We start from the raw sequence: 21,847 nt of genomic DNA, 5'->3' as shown, positions 1-21,847 counted from the left end.
TAGCATAGTTACCACGTTTTACATTCAGTCTCTTGTAGCTGCAAGTTTGTGCCCTTTGGTCAGCCTCTGTGGGCGGCTTTAGCATCAGAAATGATGTCTTTCACTTCATCTCCTTCTAATGATCTGGGGAGTTCTGGCTGCCTGAGCTGAAGGGTGAGGCCTTCACTCATGGGGCTGGGTCCTCCCAGATCTCCTTCCTCTTAGGGCTTCGCTCATGTCCATACGAGGGGCCTGTACACCTGGCCGCCTGTCACTGGTGACTGGCCCATCTGAGGCCGTTCCTGCCGCTACAGGCGAAACTCCTGCCCAGCTCAGCAGCTGGTGCGTGTCAGCCACCTCTCCCCTTGGTGGCCCGCTCTCGAAACCCTCACCCTTTGCTGACAGCAGAAGCCGAGTATCTCTGAACCCGCATCTGCGAGACCCTTCCTTTCCACAGATGGTTGCCTGCCCTAGAGGACCCACTGGCCTGGGAGAGGGCCTCTGTGGCAAGTCTCTGGGAGTTGGCGTGAGTGACATGCGTGAGTGTTTTTAGCAGCTTTCCTTCTTGGTGCTGTCGACGCGGAGGCGAGGCCTGGGGGCAGCTACACTTGTGTCTGTCCAGCTTGGTAGTCTTCCTTGTCTGCTTAGTCTGTGCCTCTCACGCGGTCTCTCACATTTTCTGTCTCAGGTGGGACTTCCACACCACCAGTGACATTCCCCCTCAGCCTGTCCTTACGTGGAACCTCCACCTCGGCTTGCAAAAGCTGGCAGGCCCTAACACCCCAGGGACACAACCGCCTCTCTGCCTTCATCTTCCTGCAACAGGCGCCCACCGGTGCCCTGAAGGTCCACTGAGACTAGGTCACAGGGAGGCAAATAGAATCCCGAGTTTCTAACGAAGGTCCAAACGACGACAGAGTTAACGCTGACGCCTCATGCATGCACCGTGTCTGAGGCTACTGGGCTTCAGAGCGGTTACTGAAGTAGCTCCAGTCCCGGAACTGAGACCCCCCCCTTGTGCTTTGCCCTCCTGTTGATGTGTTTTGGACAAAGGAGAAAGTAGTATGTCCGGCCATTTACTTGTTAGAGAAGCTTTTTTGTTTTACGATGAAGCCCGTGGGCCACACCTGTTTTCTCTAAGCACCTGACCAGGAAGGAGCAGGTGTGTGGCCAGGTACCCTGCTGCTTGAGCTGGTGCGTGTCACCTGTCCTGGAGGTGATGTTGAGGGAGGTGGGCTCCCAGCAGTTGAAGGAAAGAGCCAGAATCCCACACAGCCGGGCACCTGACAGCATGCTTCTGTCCAGCCCCTCCATGGAGTGGCAGACAGCCTGGGGTGCGCACTGTGTCCTGAGCGGACACTTCTCGTCTCTCTAGCACCGACCCGCTGGCCGTGAAGCTGCACTGCATCCTCACTGACGAGGCTTTTGAGTTTTACTGTAGCCAGTGCCACAAGCAGATCAACCGCCTCGAGGATCTTTCCGCTCGCCTGAATGATCTTGAACAGAATAGGTAACGGTCTGGTCCCTGGCCGTGCTCTTTGTTTACACGGAGGGAGAGTCTAGGTCGCCGCACTCTGGCCGGTGGCTCTGGCCCCGGGTGCCACTGCTGCCAAAAGACGAGTGTGCCGGCAGCGGGACTCTTCCTCCGCCCTGCCCCCGGCCCCGCATGAGCTGAGCCTGTGTCTGGTGCCCTCTGCCCCCCTTGCTCTGTGTGCATGCCTCCGTCCGAGCCACCGCTTCTGGTCCCACGGGAGCAAGCTGGCTTCACACACTGTGTCCCTTGTGAGGAAATCCAGTGTGTGAAAGCGTGTCTGCGCCTCGAAGGAGATACTGTCCTCATTTTACTGCAAGATTTCCTTAACTGAGAGTCACATGAAAGGGCTTTGTGAAATTTAAAGTAACATTTGGTCCTTAGAAACTAATTTGTCGAGGTCCCTGGGTGGCTTTGTTTGTTCAGCATCTGACTCCTGAATCTGGCAAGGGTCATGATCTCAGGATTGGGAGATCGAGCCCCACGTCAGGCTCCACAGTCTGCATGGGGTCTTCTTGGGATTCTCTCTCACCCTCTCCCTGCCCCTTCCATAGCTCATGCCCTCTGGCTCTCCAAAAAACCCCCCAAAATAGATTTGTAAATAGCTTTCAGGAGTGTATGTTTAAATCACGTGAGCCTTTTCATGAGCCTCCTTTTTTTGTTTTTTTTAAAGATTTTTTATTTTTACAGCCTCTCTACAGCCAACTTGGGGCTCAGACTCCTAACCCCAAGATCAAGAGTCACATGCTCTGCTGACTGAGCCAGTCACGTGTCCCTGGGACCCTTTTCTGTGAGGCTGCCTCAGACTCTATTACCAGAATACCCAGCTTTGCTACCCTGTTTTTTGATGGGTACCCAGGAGCCAGCATGTGCCTGCTGCCCCCGGCCTTGGTCCGTCCCCATTCTGTCCCTCTTCCCCGTCTCCCAGTTCTGGGTTGTGTCTGAGTGTTTGCCTGCCTCTCCGTCCTCCATCCCCAACCCTACTCAGGTCAACGCTCCAGAAGGAGACGGTTTCCTTTTGCTGGCTCCCCACAGCTTGATACGCTCCACTTAAAGAGACTGGGTCCGAGGGGTGTGTCCGTGTTCACATGTCTGAGCGTGTTGTTGATGTAGCTTCTTGTGTGGCTGGCTCCGTGCCACGCAGCGCCAGCCCGGCAGAGGGGGTGCAGGCCACAGAGCGTGCACGCTGGCCAGGGCAGGATGCTAGGTGCTGATCAGGGCTGTGTGCTCCCGGGTGGCAGTCTGGAGTGGCTTCCTGGAAGAGGGGCCTGGTGCCGCTGCAAATTACAGAACGTGTGACAGAAAGGCCAGCCATCCTGACGGTTTCAGTGTGTTTGGAGAAGTTGTCTTTTGCAGACTGCTCCCCTGTCTTGAGCCTGCGGACAAGGCCAGCTCAGGCTTCCTGGCAGGTCGCTGTGGTCGGCAGCCCTGCTGTACCCGTGGACCTGCCTGTTGTCTGGTGGAGCCACTTTGGTGTCTTCAGCCCCTTTCTCGGGTTCTGGGTGACACCCGCAGCACAGGCTGCAGCCCAGCACATGCCCAGTCGAGTGGCGAAGATTCTGTGTGGCCATTTGGCAGCTTCCCGAGGGGGTCTGGGGGGGTCCCGGTGGTACTGACAGCACCTAGCCTTCCGGGGGACTTCAGAGACCTCCTGGCCTCTATCATAGGGAAAACCATTCTTTCACTTCACGTAGCATGTGTTTAGCTGGGTGCGCTCCTGGAAGGTCCCTCCAGCTGGCCTCCCATACAGAGACCTGCTGTCCTGCTGTCGTGGGTTCGAGTACAGGAATGCTTGCCTGTTTGAGGGTCAGCACAAAGAGGTGGGTCCGGTCTCTCGTTTCTGGAGTGGTCTTTTCTGTGCTGAGAACCTGCCTCAGCACGGCCACGGTTGCCTCTGTTGGGGCTTTTGAGGGGGAGCTTGAGGTGCGGCCCCATGCAGATGGCAAGTTCTGTGGGGCCTTGTGCACAGTCTCAGCCATTCTCCGAGGAAAACCCAGTCAAGGTGGGTTCATGTGCCATTAAAGTCATCATTGGAGCCACGACACAGCTGTGGGGAAATTTATCCCCAACACTGAAGTGAAGAAGACCGAAATCTTGCTTGTTGGTTTCCATGGAATTGTCATGAAATCAAAGTGTTTGGTTTTGGTTTGTGGATGGCAAAAAGTGATTCAGTCCCAACTGTGTCTGGAAGCTTTGAAGTCAAATGTATTTTTCTTTCTTTCCTTCCTTCCTTCCTTTCTTTTTAAGATTTTATTTATTTGAGAGAGAATGAGAGTGAGCACAAGCAAGGGGAACAGAAGAGGGAGAAGCAGGCTCCCTGCTGAGCCAGGAGCCCGATGTGGGGCTCGATCCCAGGACCCTGCGATCGTGTCCTGAGCCGAAGGCAGAGGCCTAACCACTGAGCCGCCCAAGCGCCCCTGTCAAATATATTTTCTACCCACTGAACCTCAGAACATGCCTATCTATAGTGCCGATTCTGTTTTCCAGATACCTGGGAGCCTCTATGAAAAGATTCGTTTTGTAAAAATTAGTAAGAATATTAAGAAATCAAGAGTATAAAGCCTATTTTCAAATTACAAACCTCAAAACCGGACTGGCGGTACAGTCTGGGCAAGGTCGCTATGTACCCTGACTCCCGTGACACTCAGAGGAAGTCGGCCAGGAGAGGGGAGCACACAGTGGTTCACACGAGGAGCTTTAACAAGGAGGAACCGCACGTGGGGACTATGACGAGACGCCGGCCGCTGAGAGTGAAGGGGGCTTGCTCCAACAGCGGTTCTGAGGGGCAGCCGCCACTGGCGGTGGGGCTCAGCTGCTCCCCACACCCGGGGACTTGTCCGGAGCTTACCTTCTGGATCGTGGTGGAAGTCTGCCCTCTGGCTGCCAGAAGGCCTCACGAGGAAGGGCCTCAGCAGAGGTGCTCTGAGAGGGAACTCCTGGTGGAGCTGAGAGGACGCCACCGTGCGGGATCTGGGCCCGGATGGACCAGATGTCCCTAGGACAAGAGGACAGGTAGACACATGGACATGTGGGAGCCCTCCAGCACCCTCTGCTGGTAGAAACTGCAGAGGAAGAATTGGCGAGGGGCCCAGATCCATTTCTACAGAGCAAGTAGGAGGGAATCGAGGTGGGAGGCGGCATAGCTGACTCTGCTGGGCCGTCCCTGGCCTGGGCCACGAGGGAGTTGCAGTGTGTGTGAGAGTTTCGGCTGAAGGGAGGCACGCCACGGCTGGTTCTGGTGCCGGAGGGAGAGCTGCCCCTCGTGGGCCGGCCCGTGGCGTAGCAGTTGCGTTGGAGAAGAAAAGTAGGGGACGCCTGGCTGGCTCAGTGGGTGAGGTGTCTGTCTTCGGCTCAGGTCACCGTCTCAGGTCCCGGATGCATCCCGCATGGGGCTCCCTCCCTGCTCAGCAGAGTCTGCTTCTCCCTTTCTCTCTGCCCCATGCTGTCTCACCCATGCTCACCATCTGTCTCTCTCGCAAATAAGTAAATAAAATCTTAAAACAACAACAACTCTGGACTTCAGAAGTGAGCGGTAAGGTAAGTTCGGCCCTTTTGGCCACTGCAGATGTTCTGTTTGCCAGACGACACATGGTTGACCGTACTTACTGCCGCAGAAGTGGCTGCAGAAGGGGCCTCCAGGTCGCCGCCGGGCGGGATTTTGGACCCTGTGGTTTCACTGCCTAAGTCAAAGCTTGATGACAGAACTTTCCTGTCACCAACAGGCCTGTGTCCCATTTCGTGTGGAGGCCGCTGATGGCCACGTGATGGGTGGGGGTGCATTTGGGGCGTGGCAGTGGCCGGCAGCTCAGACCCAGCACCGTGGCAGGTGGGTGCGGTGCTGGACTCGGCTTCTGAGCTGAGGTCTGGTCGTGGCTCCGTCCAGGGTTTCTGTGGGAGTAATGTGACTTGCCTTGGATTTGGCGAGGCCCTGAGATTGCTCCCGTGTCCCCAAGTGCTTTGCTGAGCAGGCCTTTCTGTGCATGGTGCTGGCCTTGGGGGCAGGCGCTGCCTGCCTGTGAACATGCACCCCACCCCGTATCTCTTCAGCCTGAGTTTCCTGTTTCCTCCCATTCCTCCCCGTCTGTTCTCTGACATGATTTTCCTGTTTGTTTTGATTTTGCACAGTCCAGCGAAGCGGCTCTCCAGCAGGAAGGTGGCAAGGTAGGAGACCTTCGTTATTCACTGAGATGTCCTTCAGAGATTTATCACTGACCACAGCTCTTTACAAACGTGTTTGGAAGTACCATTCTCCAAGGTACTTTCTGACACCTTTGGAAGTCACTTGTTGCAGTTGGGACTGAAAATAATTCTCAGGGGTGAGTTCTGAAAAGAATCGCCGCCGCTGTGAGCAGTCCCTGGCCTGCGGTGGGGAGGTTTGTGCTGGAGGCTTCTGGCATGGCGCCCTTCTTACCGCGTCTTTGCTGTGAGGTCCGGGCCGGGCTGGGGCATCCCCAGGTGTCTGCTGTCCACTAGCCCACGGTAGCATCTGCAAGGGTCATGGCAGAGCCCAGGTCTGGGTTCTGGGTCGGCCTCCTCCAGTGGCTCTGCTCCTCCCCGGCTCTCCAGGCTGAGGAGGAGGGGGAGGACATATGCCTAACACCGCGTTTCTGAAGAACATGCGCTTGTGGCCATTTCTGCACCTTCCAGCTGGGGTCCACCTGTTGGTCTCCTGCAGGGAGAGACGGTGGCAGTGGGTACCCGCCCCGCCAGGCTGGCTCTGGGGACAGTTTCAGCGGGGCTTGTCCGGTGACCACGTCCTTCACAGGACGCCGCGGGACGCTCACTTATGTCCTTTCTCAGACACGTCTTCTTCCGGAGGCAGTGATGGCTGTGGTATCGCTGCTGGTCCGCCTTCTCACTGTGCCCCTGCACCCCTGCGCCCCTGCACAGAGCACCTCCCGGCCCTGCGGCCCCTGTGTGTGCGCCAGGACTTGTTTCCCCGCTTGTCACTTCGCGCCCGGATCCTTCTTAATGTTTCTCATCTGCATTCTTGTCCGCTTGTCGTCTTACTCCTCCTTAAGAAGAGGGGTGCCCTGGAGATAATATTTTTTAAATTTTTATTTTTTAAAGATTTTATATTTTTGAGAGAGAGTAAGAACATGAGCAGGGTGAGGGACAGAGAAGCAGGCTCCCCACTGATCAGGGAACCTGATGCGGGGCTCAATCCCAGGACCCCAAGATCATCACCTGAGCCAAAGGCAGAGGCTTAAGCCACTGAGCCCCCCAGGCGCCCTGGAAATCCATTTCTGAGATCTTGCTGGGTGCTTTCCTCCCATCTTTTGGCTTGGTGTAGAATTATAGCTTGCAAACCCCTCCCGTTCCCAGATTCTGCAGGAACCGCTCAACACCTTCCAGCACTAGGGCTGCTGCCTGGACCCTGAGGTTTGCTGGTTATCTCTGTGACCTTTTCTCCAGAAGCTTTTCACATGTCTTCTCTGCCCCTGAAGTTCAGAGTCTCTACGATGAGTCTTGTGAGTCCTTCTTCCCATTAATTATGGTGGGCAGACCGACAGATCGTTTCCACCCTTCGTCCCTTCGTCCCGGGAACCTTTCTCGAGCTGTTGATAGGGTTGTCTGTCCCCCATCCTCCCTGTGGAACCCCTGGGTGTGGCCTTAACCACCTCATCCTTGCTTCCCCCACACTGGTCCACTCTGGCCCCTCCTTTGACGAGCCACAAGCTTTTTCTCCCCATCTCTTCTTCCCTGTGTCCTTGTCTGTCTTGTTCAAGTTCTTGCTCGCGGCTGCTGGCGGGTGTGTGGTGTGGACAGTCTCGCTGCCTTCTGGTTTCCCAGAGAGGAATCAGGCCTGGCTGTCGGCCTTTGGGGTTCCGTGCTGGGCTATGGGTGGGTGTGTGTGCCGTCTGTGGGCCCCCCTCTGTGAGCTGTGGTCTCGAACCCTCCAGTGCTGTCTCAGGTGGCGGCTGCAGCCCTCCTGCCCCTTCCCTACACCTCCTCTCTTGTGTGTGGCGTGTGAGCCTCCTGCTGATCTCTGTAGTCCTAGGGGCTTAGGACCCAGCAGAAGTGAAGGTCACCCACCCTCCTCTGCACTCGTTCTCACCAGCCCCCTTGTATAGGGCATCAGACTCCAGGGAACATGATGTTTGTTCCAGACCCCACAGGGATTACACGTTTGGCATTGCTTGCCTCCTCCCCCTATCCGTGTTTCACCCCACAGATGCTAAAGGGGCTGAGATGAGGGAAGGTAAGAACCTCCGCCCATCCTCCCACATCGAGGTTGTGGCCGGGCCCTGTGGCCCCGGGGCCGTGCTGCCTCAGCTGTTGGGGTGCGTCTGCCCGCTGCTTGGAAACAGCCTCTGAGAATGTGAGCTCCCCTTCGCAGAGACACTTTGGCGTGAGAAAGCCCGGTCCGTAGGTGTCTGTAGTTACGGTTCACACACAGCCTGTTCTCCAGACTGTACGCACACACGCACGTGCACACACACACATGGTTGTGGTCTGCTGCCATGTTGCACTTAAAACTGGCACTAGAATTCTAAGTAAACTCAAAATACGTGGTACTTTACTCTTCACGGTGACTCAGGCCTTTGTACACAGCCCTGTCATAGGACCGTGGGGTTTGGAACCACCGGCTCTGGCCTCCGTGACCTGGCTGTGTGCTTACCGCACATGGGCGTGGCTGTGGGGTCAGCCTGCGTGTGAGGACCTGGAGGCAGCCGCACAGAGCTGGCCTCAGGCCAGGCGGGGTAAGGGCAGTGCCAGTGGGACTGCCACAGGGCAGAGGGCATTCTTGGTGCGTCAGACGTCTCCCATGGCACCTTCTCCTGCTGGGTCTCCTGAGGGAGGGTGGGTTGATGTGAAAGAGGCGCTCCCCCTCAGCAGTGCCCAAAGTGGCCACATACTAGCTGCCCCCTTCCTGTCCCGTATCCAGCCCTTGGGAGGCCTTCTGGAAGCTCAGGATGGGGTGACGGGTCAGACTGTGGCTCCTCTGCAGGGTGGTCTCTGGTGCCCCAGCACTTATGTTAGGAGCTCTTGGTGGGGCCAAAATCATGGACGTTTGAAACAGCAACTGGACAGAAACAGGATGACTCTTTGGGTTCAGTCCACCCAGGACATATTCAGGGATAAAGACAGCTGCCTTTTTTTCCCCTTTGAACATTTCTGGAAGAAATTTGAGGAATGTACAAGCTCAGTCAATACCAAAAAGAAAACAGAACTTCATACATTTAATAACAATTTTATGTGATGGACATCTTCTGTGTAATTTTAATAGTGTTTTACTGAATTCTTACTCTGCGTTACATCTTTCACAGGAGCTGTTTCTTTGTAAAATCTCGTTGACTCCTCATCCTAGTTTGTGACCCCCAGTCTCGTGGGAAAGTAGGGCTCAGGGAGGAGGAGCGGCTGTGTCAAAGACACACAGCTCTGAACATCAGGCTGCTCAGTTTGGAGCCTTGGTTGCCACAGGGGGACACGCTGCTGGTACTCTGGGCCAGTGCTGAGAGCTTTAAGTGCAGCTGGGTGAGAGCTGCTAGAGTGTCCACCAATAAGACTTAGAGGGACTGCACACATGTGTTTGCTGACCACCTGCTAGGGGGCTAGGGGCTGAGGAGCCAAGGCAGGAGTTCTGAGGGCATCGAGGGGGTTTTCACAGGCCCATGGGAGCTCCTGATGTGGCTCAGGGGGATAGGGGCCCTGTGGCCTGTGGTGCTAGGCCCTTGGACCTATTGCCGCAGAGGACAGTTGGGTCTGTGCACCTTCCCAGGCTTGACCCCTGAGAAACCCTGGGTGAGACCCTGGTCTCTCCCTGTCCCTGCCACGAGGAGTAAGTTTGAACATGTGGATGACGCTGCATCTGGAAGTCAGGATCCTGAAGTAATGTTGCACGGGCCCATGGCAGAAGAGGAGATGATTTCCTATCACAGGGGAATGAAGTCATTTTTTATTACTGAGGACAAAGTACCTTCACCCATTTGTTGCCAGGGAAGGAGGCTGAGAGGTCGGGTTCCAGAGAGCAGCGGGGACTCTTTCTGACCCTTGGGCAGCAGCGTCCTGCCAGGACCCTGCTGGCAGAGACCTGGGCCCGCGCTGTGGGTTCTGGTTCTTAGATGGGCCTGGAAATCCCCATGTTTCCAGAACTCGTGATCGTGCCTCTCGGCGCTCTGCTGGAAGTCCTTCTTTGGACTGGCCTCTTGTTTCTTCTCTTCAGGAACCTGCACCAGTCAGCGGCCCTGACCATGGACACCCTGCAGGACCCCGCCCCGGACCCAGTGGAATGCATGGAGGAGGACATTGCAGATAAGGTGGGCCCCAGGGTGCAGGCTGGAGGGAGGGCCCCTACTGAGAACAGCCAGGTCTCGGGGCACTTGGGGGGCTGCTGTGTCAGGGTGCAGACCACATGGGGTGATGGCTTGGCCGAGGGGCAGTGGTGGTGCCATCAGGGTTGACTAGCTCCTCTGCTAGTCCTGGCATTGTCCAGTGGTCAGGGTGGAAGGGGACATTTCCTGCTGTGTGTGAGAGGGAGCTGAGAGGTCAGATGTCGCCTTTATTTGTCTGTGGGCCCATCCAGGTGCACTGATGCTCAGAGGCACCCTTCACCTGGCCCCTGGAGGCAGGCTCTTAGGGTTTCAGGTGGTAATCACAGAGCCAGACTACTATGGACTCGCAGTTCCCAGAGAGTCTGTGTGGGGTGCGTTCCTTGGGGCAGGGCGACTTCGCTGTGGAAGCAACCTCAAGCTTCCCGAGGGCCTGCTCAGCAGGAGATGAGAAGGGGTGGGAGTACACCCTACCTCCTCCCATCCCCCCGTGCTCACTCCGTCCCGTTCCCCCCGTGCTCTCTCCCTCTCATCCCCCCCATGCTCACCTTCTGTTCCCACCCCACACCCATGCCCACCTCCTCCTTGAACAAGGTGGACCCAGCTCTGGCCTAGTGGACACTGCCGTCTAAACAGTGGGCTGGGAATGCAGGCTATCTTGCCTCTGGACTCTGAGGCCACTGTGTCACTCCCAAGGTTGTCTTCCTGGAGAAGCGGGTATCGGAGCTGGAGAAGGACACAGCTGCCAATGGGGAGCAGCACAGCCGGCTGAGGCAGGAGAACCTCCAGCTTGTGCACAGGTGAGGCAGGAGGGTCTCTGTGGTCGTGGTCATCTGTCCGTGTGACAGCCTGGCCCTCGTGGCCCTCTGCACCTCCCAGAGCAGGGTCTCCGCTGCCACAGGTGCAGCTCCCATCTGGAGCTGTCCCTCTGCTGGCTGCTGGGAGCCAGCTCGGGGCACCTCCAAGTCTCCTCAGGCCGCAGAGGAAAGAGCAAGGGGAGGCGCCTCCTCAGCTCTCAGGCCCGGCGAGGCCGGCAGCCACACCACCCGCACCGAGCACATGGTAGAGGCCGGCCTCCTAGTTGGCAGAGGCCGCCTGGGGAGGGGGGACTGGGACCCTCTGATGTGGGCCCCAGCTCTTGTCCCCGATCCTGAGAACCCATCGTGACTCTGACGTGCCAGAGATGGGCTTGTTGCTCCATGCTGATGGCTGTGTTTGAGGCATGGGCGTCCTCCCCTTTCCCTCTACTGTGTCCTGAGCGCCACCACGCCCGCTGTCAGAGCCAACAGGTGAGGACAGCAAGGGTGGGGCCTCCAGAGCCCCCTGCCCCTGGGTGTGGGCCTGACCCTGGAAGCATGCGGGTCCTTGCAGGCTCTTGGCAGCAGAGGTGGAAGTACAGTGGTAGCTGCCGAGCGACAGGACACACAGCCTGGCCCAGTTGGGCCCCATGCTGAGGAGGGCAGTGCGTCACTGAGGGAGAGGCATGACCTACCCCCCCCCACCTTTCCGTGTCACAGACCGGCTTGTGCCACACATACCCAGCTGAAGGCAGCATGTTGCCAGGTGGCACAGGGGCTTGGCTCGGGAGTTGCCGCTCTCTGGGCTGTGTGGGCATGCAGCTGGGTGTGCGGGCATATGACGGAGGGTGGGGCGGCCCCAGGGGCGTGAAGGAGGATCAGTGCTGCGCTCCGTGACTCCAGGCAAGGGCCCTTCCCGTTGCAGCCTCCGCAGGCTTGCCCCTGACCCGGGCAGCAGGGCTGGTCACAGGCCCCATGGCTCACTTGACTCCTGCCGTGATGCTTTATCCTGGATGGCACGTGCTTCCCTGACCTCGCTCTGGTGTCAGGCCGGCAGTCTGCTCTTCAGAGGCTGGGGGTTCGAGTGGTTCGTTCCACCAGGTGCCCCCCGCACGCCACTAGCACAGTTGCAGCAGGTCCTCTGTGCAGCCAAGAGCCTGGGCTGGACCCTGCACCCCGCCCAGGCTCCCCAAGCAGGGCCGGCCCACGTGGTCCTGCTGCCCAGCTGAGGGTGGGCCCGGCGTGCTCGCGGAGGGGCTTCGGGGATGTTTGTCCCCCTGCCTGTCCGTGTCCAGGGAAACCTGGCTGGGCCAGGCTGTCTGGTGAGGTTCCGTCTGATCTGACGGCCCTACCAGTTACCTATGTATGGAGTGGAAAGTCCACGGCCTTTGCCCGATGGCCTGCCGTGTCCAAGCCTATGGGTGTTTCTTGGGCTGTTTCCTAAGCTCTCCTAAAAACATGTTTCTGCTGCTTCTTGAGGGTTCCTCATGTTCAACAGTGTCTCTAGCCTGCTGCATGGCTGCTGCCTCTTTACCGGCATCCCAGCGGTCCCACACAGGTTCTCAGGCTTGCGGTTTGTTCATCTGATTGTTTTAACATGACTGATTTTGGAGGGAGGGAGAGAGCCCGAGTGTGCATGAGCAGGGGTGCGGCCGAGAGAGAATGGTCAAGGCGGCTCCTCACCGACTGCAGAGCCCGATGTGGGGCTCCATCCCAGGACCCTGAGCTCACGATGGAGCCGCATCCCAGGGTCCAACGCCTAACCAGCTGGGCCCCCAGGCGCCCCCCCCCCCCTGCTTGGCTTCTTGCTTTCTGGATCCTGTGTTTTCCTCTTCTCTGGCTCGCTCGTTGTCTGCGGAGGGCATCCCCGGCCGGTTCCTTGGGGAGGGCACAGAGGAGCGGTCTCTGCCAGTCCGCATGTGTCTGCAGTGTGTCACCCACGGAGGGTGGGGCTGCGTCTGCAGCCACAGCAGGAAGTTGGCAGGTGGGCGCCAGTGCCCTCTGTGGGGTCTGGGCTCTCACCTGGGACGCTGGGAAGGCCCCCCATTTCCTGTGATGGCACAGGATTCCAACCTTTAAATCTCTGAGATACCCCGCAGCTTCAGGAAGGTCTTCAGAATTATTTCTTTGTACGTTTTGTTCTATCTCCTTATCTCTCCGAACATCTGTTCATCAAATGTGTTAGACCTTATGGAAGTTTCTTCTCATTTTCTTTATTTTCCTGTTCTCTAATTCTGCCGTTTCCCTCTTTTTAAGCAGGTTCCACACCCAGTGTGGAGCCCAACATAGGGCTTGATCTCACTACCTGGGCTTAGCTCAAGGGTTGGATGCTGAACTGACTAAGCTGCCCAGGCACCGATTTTCCTCTTTTTTTTTTTTTTTTTTTTTTTAATTTTATTTATTTATCTGTCAGAGCGCGCGCAAGCAGACAGGGGGGCAGACAGAGGCAGAGAGAGAAGCAGGCTCTCTGCTGAGCAAGGAGCCCGACGTGGGGCTGATGCGGGGCTCGAGCCCAAGAGCCTGGGATCAGGACCTGAGCTGAAGGCAGCAGCTTAACTGACTGAGTCTGCCAGGTGTCCCCATTTTCCTCTTTTGAAAAATGTGATATCCTTGGTCTTCTCTTTCAACACTCTGAATTTCCTTATTTATTTATTTAAATGTGTGTTTGCTTTTGTCTCTTTTCTCCACTTTGCAGATTTTTTTTCTCCCAAAGATTTCACTCACTGATCTGACACAGAGATACACAGCGAGAGGGGGAACACAAGCAGGGGGAATGGGAGAGGGAGAAGCAGACTCCAGTGAGCAGGGAGCCCGATGCAGGGCTCGATCCCAGGACCCTGGGGTCATGACCTGACTTGAAGGCAAGCGCCCGACAGCTGAGCCCCCAGGCGCCCTCTCTTACTGAATTTTTTCTGACTTCAGATGTTCTGCTCCTGTTCCCTGTGGGGCAGGTCACACACTCTGAGGTGTGAATTATAGGGCTTTCTCCTGTGTGAGGTGTGTTTTCTCTGATGGTTTTGGCTGCTTTTGTGTCGACACCTTTTGTATGGAGTCTGTGATCTCTGGCACTCTGTTCACTCTTAGGTGTGAGGCACCAGAAAGAGGTTGAGAAGCCCTGTGTGCATGGAGGTGTGGGCTCTGTGGGCAGGGACTGGAGCCCTTCTCTTTGGGGTGGTCAGTCCCTGTGTCCTGTGGCTGCCCGTGGGGATCTGGTAGGCACCGGGGTCAGGGCCCCCACAAGAACATTCCCTTTGTCCTCGTGTCCTCACTAACCCATCCCCTTGCCTCTGCCATGGGCAACCTGGGTGTGCCACCCGCAGGGTCAGTGAGGGCTCCTCCCGGGACTGGTAGCACCTGGTGGGCTTGTGCCACTGGGAAGGCTCCTGCCCGCACTCTGGGATGGGGGATGCACTGCCCAAAAGCGACAGACTGGTTCTGAGGCCCTGGGTACAGGTGTGGGAAGCAGAGGCTGTCTTGGCGGGCACGTCCTCTGCTTCAGAACCGCCCTTGGCCAGACCTGTGGGGGAATCTCTGCTGTCCCTCCTGCAGGGGGGCCCTGGTGCAGGGAGCAGAAGGCCTCTTACCTTCGCCCCTTGCCTTCACAGAGCCAATGCCCTCGAGGAGCAGCTGAAGGAGCAGGAGCTGCGAGCCTGTGAGGTGGCGCTGGAGGAGGCGCGGCGGCACCGGGAGCTTGTGTGCAAGATGGAGCGAGAGCGGAGCATCGAGGTGGAGAGCCTGCAGGCCAGGTGGGCTGCCGCCCGGGGAGGGAGTGGACTGCAGAGGCCAGGGAGGAGCCACGCGAGGAAAGCTGTGAACCACACTCAGGCTCAGAATTTGCGGACAGACCCTACCCGGTGTCCTGTGGAGTCTGTCCTTCATCCTTTTTGAGGCTGGTGGGGTCCCCTTCTGCTTATCTGGAGGTGGGAGCCTTCAAGAGTCTGGAGAAGCGGGGAAGAGAAGCTGGGGGAGCATGCCCTGCGGGGAGCACACAGGGAGAGCGAGAGACCACCAGCTGCCCCAACGCAGGTCGCCGCCCTCCCCTGCCCCCCCAGGCTTCCTCCTGTCATGGGACGGGGCCCAGACGGCTCCCAGTGAAGAGTGGTTGGTCAGACCGCCTCCCTGAGGGCCGTGAGGGGTTTTGGTCACTGAGCCAGAGCCACTTTGAGAACTGGGAGGACTCCAGGGCTTGTGGCCTGTGGTCCTCTCCAGCACCTCGGCCAGGGGTGCGGCTGACTGGGTGGAAGAGGAGTCCTGTGAGGCCTTTCCAAGAGCAGGCCTCCAGGCTGCGCCCGCCATCCAGACGCGAGGCCTCCTCGCCAGCAGACACAGCCAGGCCCGGGCAGCTGGGGGACCTTCTTTCCTGGGCCTCAGCACAGCGTGGCTGTGTGTTCCTCGTCTGTGCGTGCGGGTAGCCTCTTCCCTGGGATTCTGAGCAGGGCAGCAGCTTGGTGGGAAGCGAGGTATACCAGGTGTTGTGAAGCCCTTGGGGGACGGGGCAGGACTCCATGTCACTGCTTCTGAGCAGACCTGCTGCCTGCTCTGTGTGGCTGGATCCGGTCAGCCTCCTACAGTTACATGGGGGTGGGGGTGGTGGGAGGGGTCAGCGCCCTGAGGTCAGCCCAGCATAAGGGCCTCTCTGGTGTGGCCCCAGTCTAGTGCGGTGCCCAAGAAGACGGTGTGCAGTGCAGACGGCCATGGAAGGCAGCAGGATGGAGAGGACTGTGGAGCGGAGAAGAGGCTCCTTGGAGAAGGGGCTAAGTCTGTGGCTGGGATGGGAGTGAGGCCAGCGGGACTTCTCATCGTGTCAGAAAGTAGGGAGGTGCTCAGAGAAGCATGGATCTGCGCACGGTGATGGGGCAGCTGACTAGGGCTCCCAGAGGTCAAAGCTGTACCACTTTAAGTAACACACTAATGCTACTACCGGACCATAACCCGGAGCCCCACTCGACGTGAGCCCTGGTGAAGACGTGAGGAGCAGACAAGAGCCTTCCTCATTGAGGGATTCCCAGTAATGCGGGGAGATGTCCTCCGGGGCTGGAGCGGAGTCCTCCCTTCCCTGGGGCACGGACCGGGCCCAGTGACCGGCTTCCAGGGGAAAGGGAACCGGCAGGAGGAGACACCTGGAAACACACCTTCACCAGATGATCCAGACCCCAGGCAAGTCGTGTGGACTCGGCACCCGATTGGTGACAAGGGTGCCTCACCTCTGTGACCCGTCTCGTCCCAGAAACACCAGACAAACCCAGTGTGGGGGCATCGGAGCAAACATGGGACGAGAATTGCCCAGAATGACCAAGCTCACGAAGAGCCAAGGAGGTCCTACAGACTGCCACAGACCAGAGGGGCCCAAGGAGATGCGGCGACAGTGCAGTGTGGCCCCGGGGTGGGAAGGGGCACCGGTGGGAAATCAAGTGCAGTGGGTGGTTTGGGAACTAGTGTGTCCCAGTGTGGCTGTGTGGGCGGCAGAGCCACCACAGCAATGAGTAAATGGCCTGTGGGAAGGGGGCCTGAGCCCACAGGGACCCTGCACTGCGTCTGCAGCTTTTGTGTAAACCCACAAGTGTCCCTAGACCCAAAGTGTATTTAATGACCGTCCTAGTTTAACGAAAAGTTGGGGCCTAGAGTACTTGAGTGATGCATAAGGTCTGGGGCCTCCTGGGGAGCCTCTGTGGGTCCCTGGGTGACTCGCGGGGTGGCTGTCAGGACAGGGGGCCTCCCTTGACTCAGGGAGGCACATTTCCTGGGCATGAGGTCCCAGCCTTGTTCTCGTGTCTCAGGCTGCAGCAGCTAGACGAGGAGAATGGGGAGCTGAGGTCCTGCACGCCCTGTCTGAAGGCTAATATTGAGCGCCTGGAGGAGGTGAGTAGTCAGCTGGGAGTGCTGAGCGTGTGGGGCCCGGCCCCGAGACAGGTGGGCACGCCATCGGTCCGGCTAACGTCAGGGCGCTCCTCTGCCCTCTGCCCTCTGTCACTGACAGGTTCTTAGAGTGGGACGGCCCTGGGCCCACAGGCCCCGGGGATAGGGACAAGGACAGCTTGGGTCTGGCCATCACTTTGTTGGAGGGTGTTGGTCCCTGTCTGATGTCCCAGCGTCCCCACAGACTTGGGTCCTTGGGTTCAGAGGTTCAGCTGAGATGGATGTGTGGTTGAATTCAGGGCCCACTTCAGCTAGACCCCCTATGCCTGGTCCTGCGGGTGTTCCCTCGAGAGGCCCCTGCCCCCTTCCTCCCCTCCTTGCCAAAGTCCCCTGGGAAGCTATGAACCCTGAGGACATCCAGGACCACATGGGCTCTGGCTCCTGTGAGCACTTCCTGCAGAGCCACTGTGGTCCTGCCCCAGCGTCAGTCCATCCTTCCCTGTCTCCCTTGGGAACCGTCCCTGTGGCCTTTGCAGCCACGCACAGCAGGAGCTTTCCAGGCCCACCCGTGCACTCGGTGCCCAGGGTCAGCGTGCCCCCAGAGGTGCGTGCACCTCGGTCATGATGGGGTGGCTTAGGGGCTGCCTTTAGGATGGACCCCAAGGGGCTGAGGGCGCTCAGGAGAGCTGTGCGAATGGGGCAGCCGGTGGGCACGCCACAGAGGACATCCTCCCGCTGCAGGAGAAGCAGAAGTTGCTGGATGAGATCGAAGAGCTATCCCTGCGGCTCAGTGATGAGCAGGAGAACCGGAGGAAGCTGGGGGACAGGCTGAGTCACGAGAGGCACCAGTTCCAGAGGGACAAGGAGGCAACTCAGGAGGTGAGCCTGGCACCCTCTGTGTCCGGAGACCCGAGGCCGGTAACCGGGTCCTGCCGGGCAGGGCTGCTGGGCGGGAGGGGTTTGGGAAGTGTGGCATCGTCCTCCTGTTTGGGAAGGGTGCTGGGTGCAGCCAGAGGTGAGGACGCCGAGGGCTGGCACTTGCTGCCTCGGTGCCTGGAACCCGGCTCACCCACACTTGCCCGCAGCTGATCGAGGACCTGCGGAAGCAGCTGGAGCACCTGCAGCTCTTCAAGCTGGAGGCGGAGCAGCGGAGGGGCCGTGGCAGCAGCGTGGGCCTGCAGGAGTACAACAGCCGCACCCGCGAGAGCGAGCTGGAGCAGGAGGTCCGCCGGCTGAAGCAGGTGCGGCAGAAACTTCCTGGGCCCAGCACGAGGCGGGGAGCATGCGGGGGGCTGGGGCACTGGAAGCCCCTCTGGCCAGTCCCTGTGCCAGGTCAGCCACAGTGGGGTCCCAGCCACAGGAGTGAGGCTGCTGGTGTGCCTCCCACCCAGGATAACCGCACCCTGAAGGAGCAGAATGACGAGCTCAACGGGCAGATCATCAACCTGAGCATCCAGGGTGCCAAGAACCTCTTCTCCACGTCCTTCTCGGAGTCCCTGGCCGCGGAGATCAGCTCCGTCTCCCGAGATGAGGTGAGGCCTGGCCCGGCCATGTGTGCCATGGTCTGTGCACCAGGCTGGCACTGACACCGCTCTTTCTGCAGCTCATGGATGCGATTCAGAAGCAGGAGGAGATCAACTTCCGGCTGCAGGATTACATTGACCGGATCATCGTGGCCATCATGGAGACCAACCCATCCATCCTGGAGGTCAAATAGAGGCAGGAAGGCCCAGCCTGGTGGGCCCAGGACCCCACCCACACTCAGGAGATGGCCACAGCACGCACGCACCTGAGACCAGTGGTTGGGCCAGGGTGCAGTGATGGGTCTGCAGAGGGAGAAGGAATGGGAGCCCAGGGCTGGGACCCACACCGGAGAGGGTGGGGCTGGGCTGCTCTCTGCAGAGATGCAGAGACGACGTCTCCAGCTCAGGTGAACCCTTCTGGGAGCTCCCTCCCATGTGGCAGACGCCACTGCTGCCTGCCCACCAGGGAAGGAAGGGTGAGTCCCCACCAGGGTGTTTTTGCATGGTCTGCTCAGAGGCCGTCACCCGACGGCAGGGCGGCCCCAGGACCCTCTTGCCAGACGCGGTGGCATGCGGAGTACAGGCAGCCGAGGCGGTATGCGTCAGGGTCTGGCTAGGAGCTGCGGGGGTCCCAGCTTCCCCGGGGCTGGCTCCCGTCCAGAGGATCACTTCGGTCCAGTGCCAGACCCTCCCGTGGAGGCTGGGGCAGGAGCCTCTCTTCTGAAATCAGGACTTGAGAGTCTCACCATGCGGAGCCTGCTCTCTGGACCGGGTGGGTGTTGCTGGCCTTTGTGACCCTAGGTGCAGGCAGCATCCTAGTGAGAAACCGCCTCCTGGCTGGGGTGGCCCCCCTGGCCTCCTGGAGCAGCCCCTCCCCTGGCAGGTCTCAGCTGCCCCGGGAGAGTCCCGGTTTCCTATGCAGAGTGCACGTTTCCCCTGGGAGTTGGAAGTCGAAGTGGCCGCCCTTCCCCAAGCTGGGTTTTGCAGGTGGCCAAGCTCTGCTGGCTCTCCCAGCACACAATTAAGAACGGAGAACAGGGCCCTCCCAGCAGCCTGGGGGCTCCGTTAAGGAAATCATTGCCTGGCTCTATGCCCCCACTGCCAGGCACCGCACCACCACGGGGGCCGCTGGGCCTGCACACAGACGGGCCACTGCTGTGTGCAAGTGTGCGTGAGAGGGCATGTGTGTGTGTGCGTCTGCGTGCGCGTGTGTGTGTGTGTTGCCCTGCGTCCCTCCATCCTCCATGTGGCCCATCTTCTACACTAAGATTTAAGACGTTGCCTCGTATTGTACATTTTGGGGAAAGCCTTGGGTGTAAATCAGTGTAAACTTGGAGGAGAGATTTTTCTATCATGTAGAGTAGGTATTTTTTATAGATTGAAGGTTGATCAATTTTTTAATACTTCCAAGAGAGAAAACTATCTGTGTATACATATAAAATATATATATGTATGATAATAAATACTGGAACTCTGCTTTCTGTGCCCAGCCCTGCCCCGGTGACACAGATGTGGGTCTGTCTCTGTCCATCACTCAGTGGTCCCGTAACTGTACATAGGGGCTGCCGGGAGAGGCTTCACACAGACACCCAGACGTCGCCGTGCACAGTGACCCTGTTGCCTTCCCTGGACAAAGACTTCAGGCAGAGCCATGGTAGCCTGGATGCTGAAGGGCAAGGCCAGGACAGTCTTACTGAAGATTAAAGCTATCTATACACGCAGAGACCGGCTTCTTCCTCCATGGGGTCTGCGGGCTGGGTGGGGTGCCCTGGGCCTGGCCTGGCCCTCCAAGGTATCTGGGGGGCTCTGGACCATGTGAGCTCCGTAGGAGAGCTTCTGTTCAAGCTGACCCCTCCCATAGGTCCCAGGCTTGCACCTCCAGTCTGGACCCCCAGCAGAGCTCAGCCAGGGGGCCCTCCTGGGGTAAGGCCGTGTCAGGGCCTTTGGGGCTATGGGTGTTCCTGGTGGACACACCGAGTGCAGGCTGGGTTGAGGGGCTGCATCCCAGGTCTGGGGCTTGGTGATGTCCCCAGGACATCATGCACGGTACCCAAACTGAGGGCACAGGCTCAACACAGAGTTTGGCTCAAAGATGAGGAAGGTCAGTCTAGGTGGTCGGGTTGGGGGGAGAGTGCAGGTACCACCATCATCAAGGGCACGTAGTGAAAAGATTCCATGGGTAAGTGAGCAAATGTAATTTGAAGTGGGAGCTACCCAAAGTTCACAAAGTCAGTTCCCCAGCCCAAGCGTCCACGAAGCAGCAAACCGTGCGTTTAACACCTCCCTCGCATGGAGCTGGCTGCCTGCAAGTCAGAGACACATGCACCACCTGAGGCTCAGGGAAGGCCAAGGATCCCACCCTCAGCGATCCGGCAGGGCACTGAAGCGGCTTGAGCCCAGGTATGCTGGCCCATGGGGCCAACAACCTGACGCCGATGGTGAGTGGACACAGTGTAGCTTGTGAGCAGGGGCCGCCAAGGTCAGGCCTGGGAGTCCTGGATGCTGTGTGGGATGGCAGTGAGGAGTGAACCTGGGGGGCTGTTGGCATGTGGACATGCCCAAGGCCAACTTCCTGCCCAGAGCCACCTCCCCGCTACTTTCCCAGTGTCTAGAGAGTGTGTGAAGGTCCAGACTCTGGCCTGTGCTGGCGCTCAGAGCAGGTAATTCCCTGCACAGGCCCCAGTGCACTCATTAGCAAGCCCATCAGCAGGACTTGGGCCCCGCTGCCCACAGGTGGGACCAGCAGAACTTAGGGCCCGGGAGGGATGGCATTGTGCTATGGCCTGGGATGCAGGCTTCAACCACACGCTCCCGCTGGAGCTCTGCACAGAGGGCCTGCTCAGCACTGGGGTGCCCAAGTGCTGCCGTGGCAAGTTAGGGTCAGTGAAGATCCAGGAGACACTTGTCCCCAGCCTGGACGCACTGGGTGATACCTGCTCTCCACCTACCTGTCTCTCTGGAGCCCGTAGGGCCCACCCCTGCCTAGGAGAAGCTGCAGGTGGGGAGGGGGCCTAGCTCCATCGGGTGTTTTATGCTCTTAAACATATGGGGGCTTATCCATGGTCTGGCCCCCCCAGCAGCCAATTCTGAGATCCCTGCCCTGGCCCTCCCAGGGTCCCCCGTCCGATGGGGAGATAGTTATCCACTGGAACAGGGCCTGGAGAACACTCGCAAATCCACCATAAATGGAAACAGCAGTGCCCAGTGCCAGCCAGGAAGGGCACCCCCAGACCCAAGTGCGCCCCTCCCATGTAGGGACCCTCCACCCTAACCCTGAAGTGACCTGGCCACAAGCCCCCCAGGCTGATCCTGTCTGAAGTCAGCTCATGTCTGTTGAGGACTGCTTGAACCCTCCAAGTCGGTCAGTCCTGCATGATGGAGGAACACAAAGCAAGGAAGACAGCTTCTGGTGGGTGGGGGCATGGCTCTCTGGTCCCTCCAGCTGTCCCTTGAGCACTGCCCACCCCCTGCCTTGGCCCTGCCCCAGCCCAGCCATGCTGAAGGAAGGATGCCCCAGCACCTGCCCTTCCACCTGCTGGCAGCTCAGAGACCTGGAGGTGGTGGCCCTGGGAAGGGCCCTTACTTTTTTCCTTATATGGGGATTTTTTCCTTATATGGGATCTCTTCTATTTAAGCCAGGCAGGGGAAGGGGCGGGGCAAGGGGTGGTTCACAAAAAAGGCAATGATGGGTCATTCCTTAAAACTGGCCAGAACACAGGTTGCGTGTCTCAGCACAGGGAATCCTGCTTGCATTTGGCCAACCTAGCCTCCAGCATGTACGTCCCACCTCTGAAGGTCCCTGAGCCCCAATCCCACTAGAATCTCCAGTCTGATTGGGCCATTTGGGTCCCAAAGCAGAGAACTCCATAGGCACAGGGAAGCATGAAC

The 21,847-nt window shown here is 58.6% G+C and overlaps 1 protein-coding gene across 3 annotated transcripts in view; it reads left to right on the top strand.

Annotated features, from left to right (window-relative positions):
- Window positions 1-19,680, top strand: part of RAB11FIP3 (RAB11 family interacting protein 3) — a 76,597-nt gene extending 56,917 nt beyond the window's left edge. The window contains exons 6-15 of one of the 3 annotated variants that reach the window (XM_013055332.2): window positions 1,355-1,489; window positions 5,636-5,671; window positions 9,678-9,771; window positions 10,480-10,583; window positions 14,186-14,326; window positions 16,358-16,439; window positions 17,178-17,315; window positions 17,522-17,677; window positions 17,828-17,968; window positions 18,040-19,680. In XM_013055332.2, the coding sequence (XP_012910786.2) occupies window positions 1,355-1,489; window positions 5,636-5,671; window positions 9,678-9,771; window positions 10,480-10,583; window positions 14,186-14,326; window positions 16,358-16,439; window positions 17,178-17,315; window positions 17,522-17,677; window positions 17,828-17,968; window positions 18,040-18,153 (1,141 nt within the window). In that variant the 3' untranslated portion in view covers window positions 18,154-19,680. The remainder of the gene's footprint in view (window positions 1-1,354; window positions 1,490-5,635; window positions 5,672-9,677; window positions 9,772-10,479; window positions 10,584-14,185; window positions 14,327-16,357; window positions 16,440-17,177; window positions 17,316-17,521; window positions 17,678-17,827; window positions 17,969-18,039) is intronic. The other 2 variants (XM_045072101.1, XM_045072102.1) reach the window with 2 other exon arrangements.
- The last annotated feature ends 2,167 nt before the right edge of the window (window positions 19,681-21,847 follow it).

Source organism: Mustela putorius, unplaced genomic scaffold, assembly GCF_011764305.1.
Source record: "Mustela putorius furo isolate JIRA1106 unplaced genomic scaffold, ASM1176430v1.1 tig00004007_pilon_pilon_pilon, whole genome shotgun sequence".
NCBI lineage: Eukaryota > Metazoa > Chordata > Mammalia > Carnivora > Mustelidae > Mustela > Mustela putorius.
This window is presented reverse-complemented; position numbering and strand designations above follow the sequence as displayed.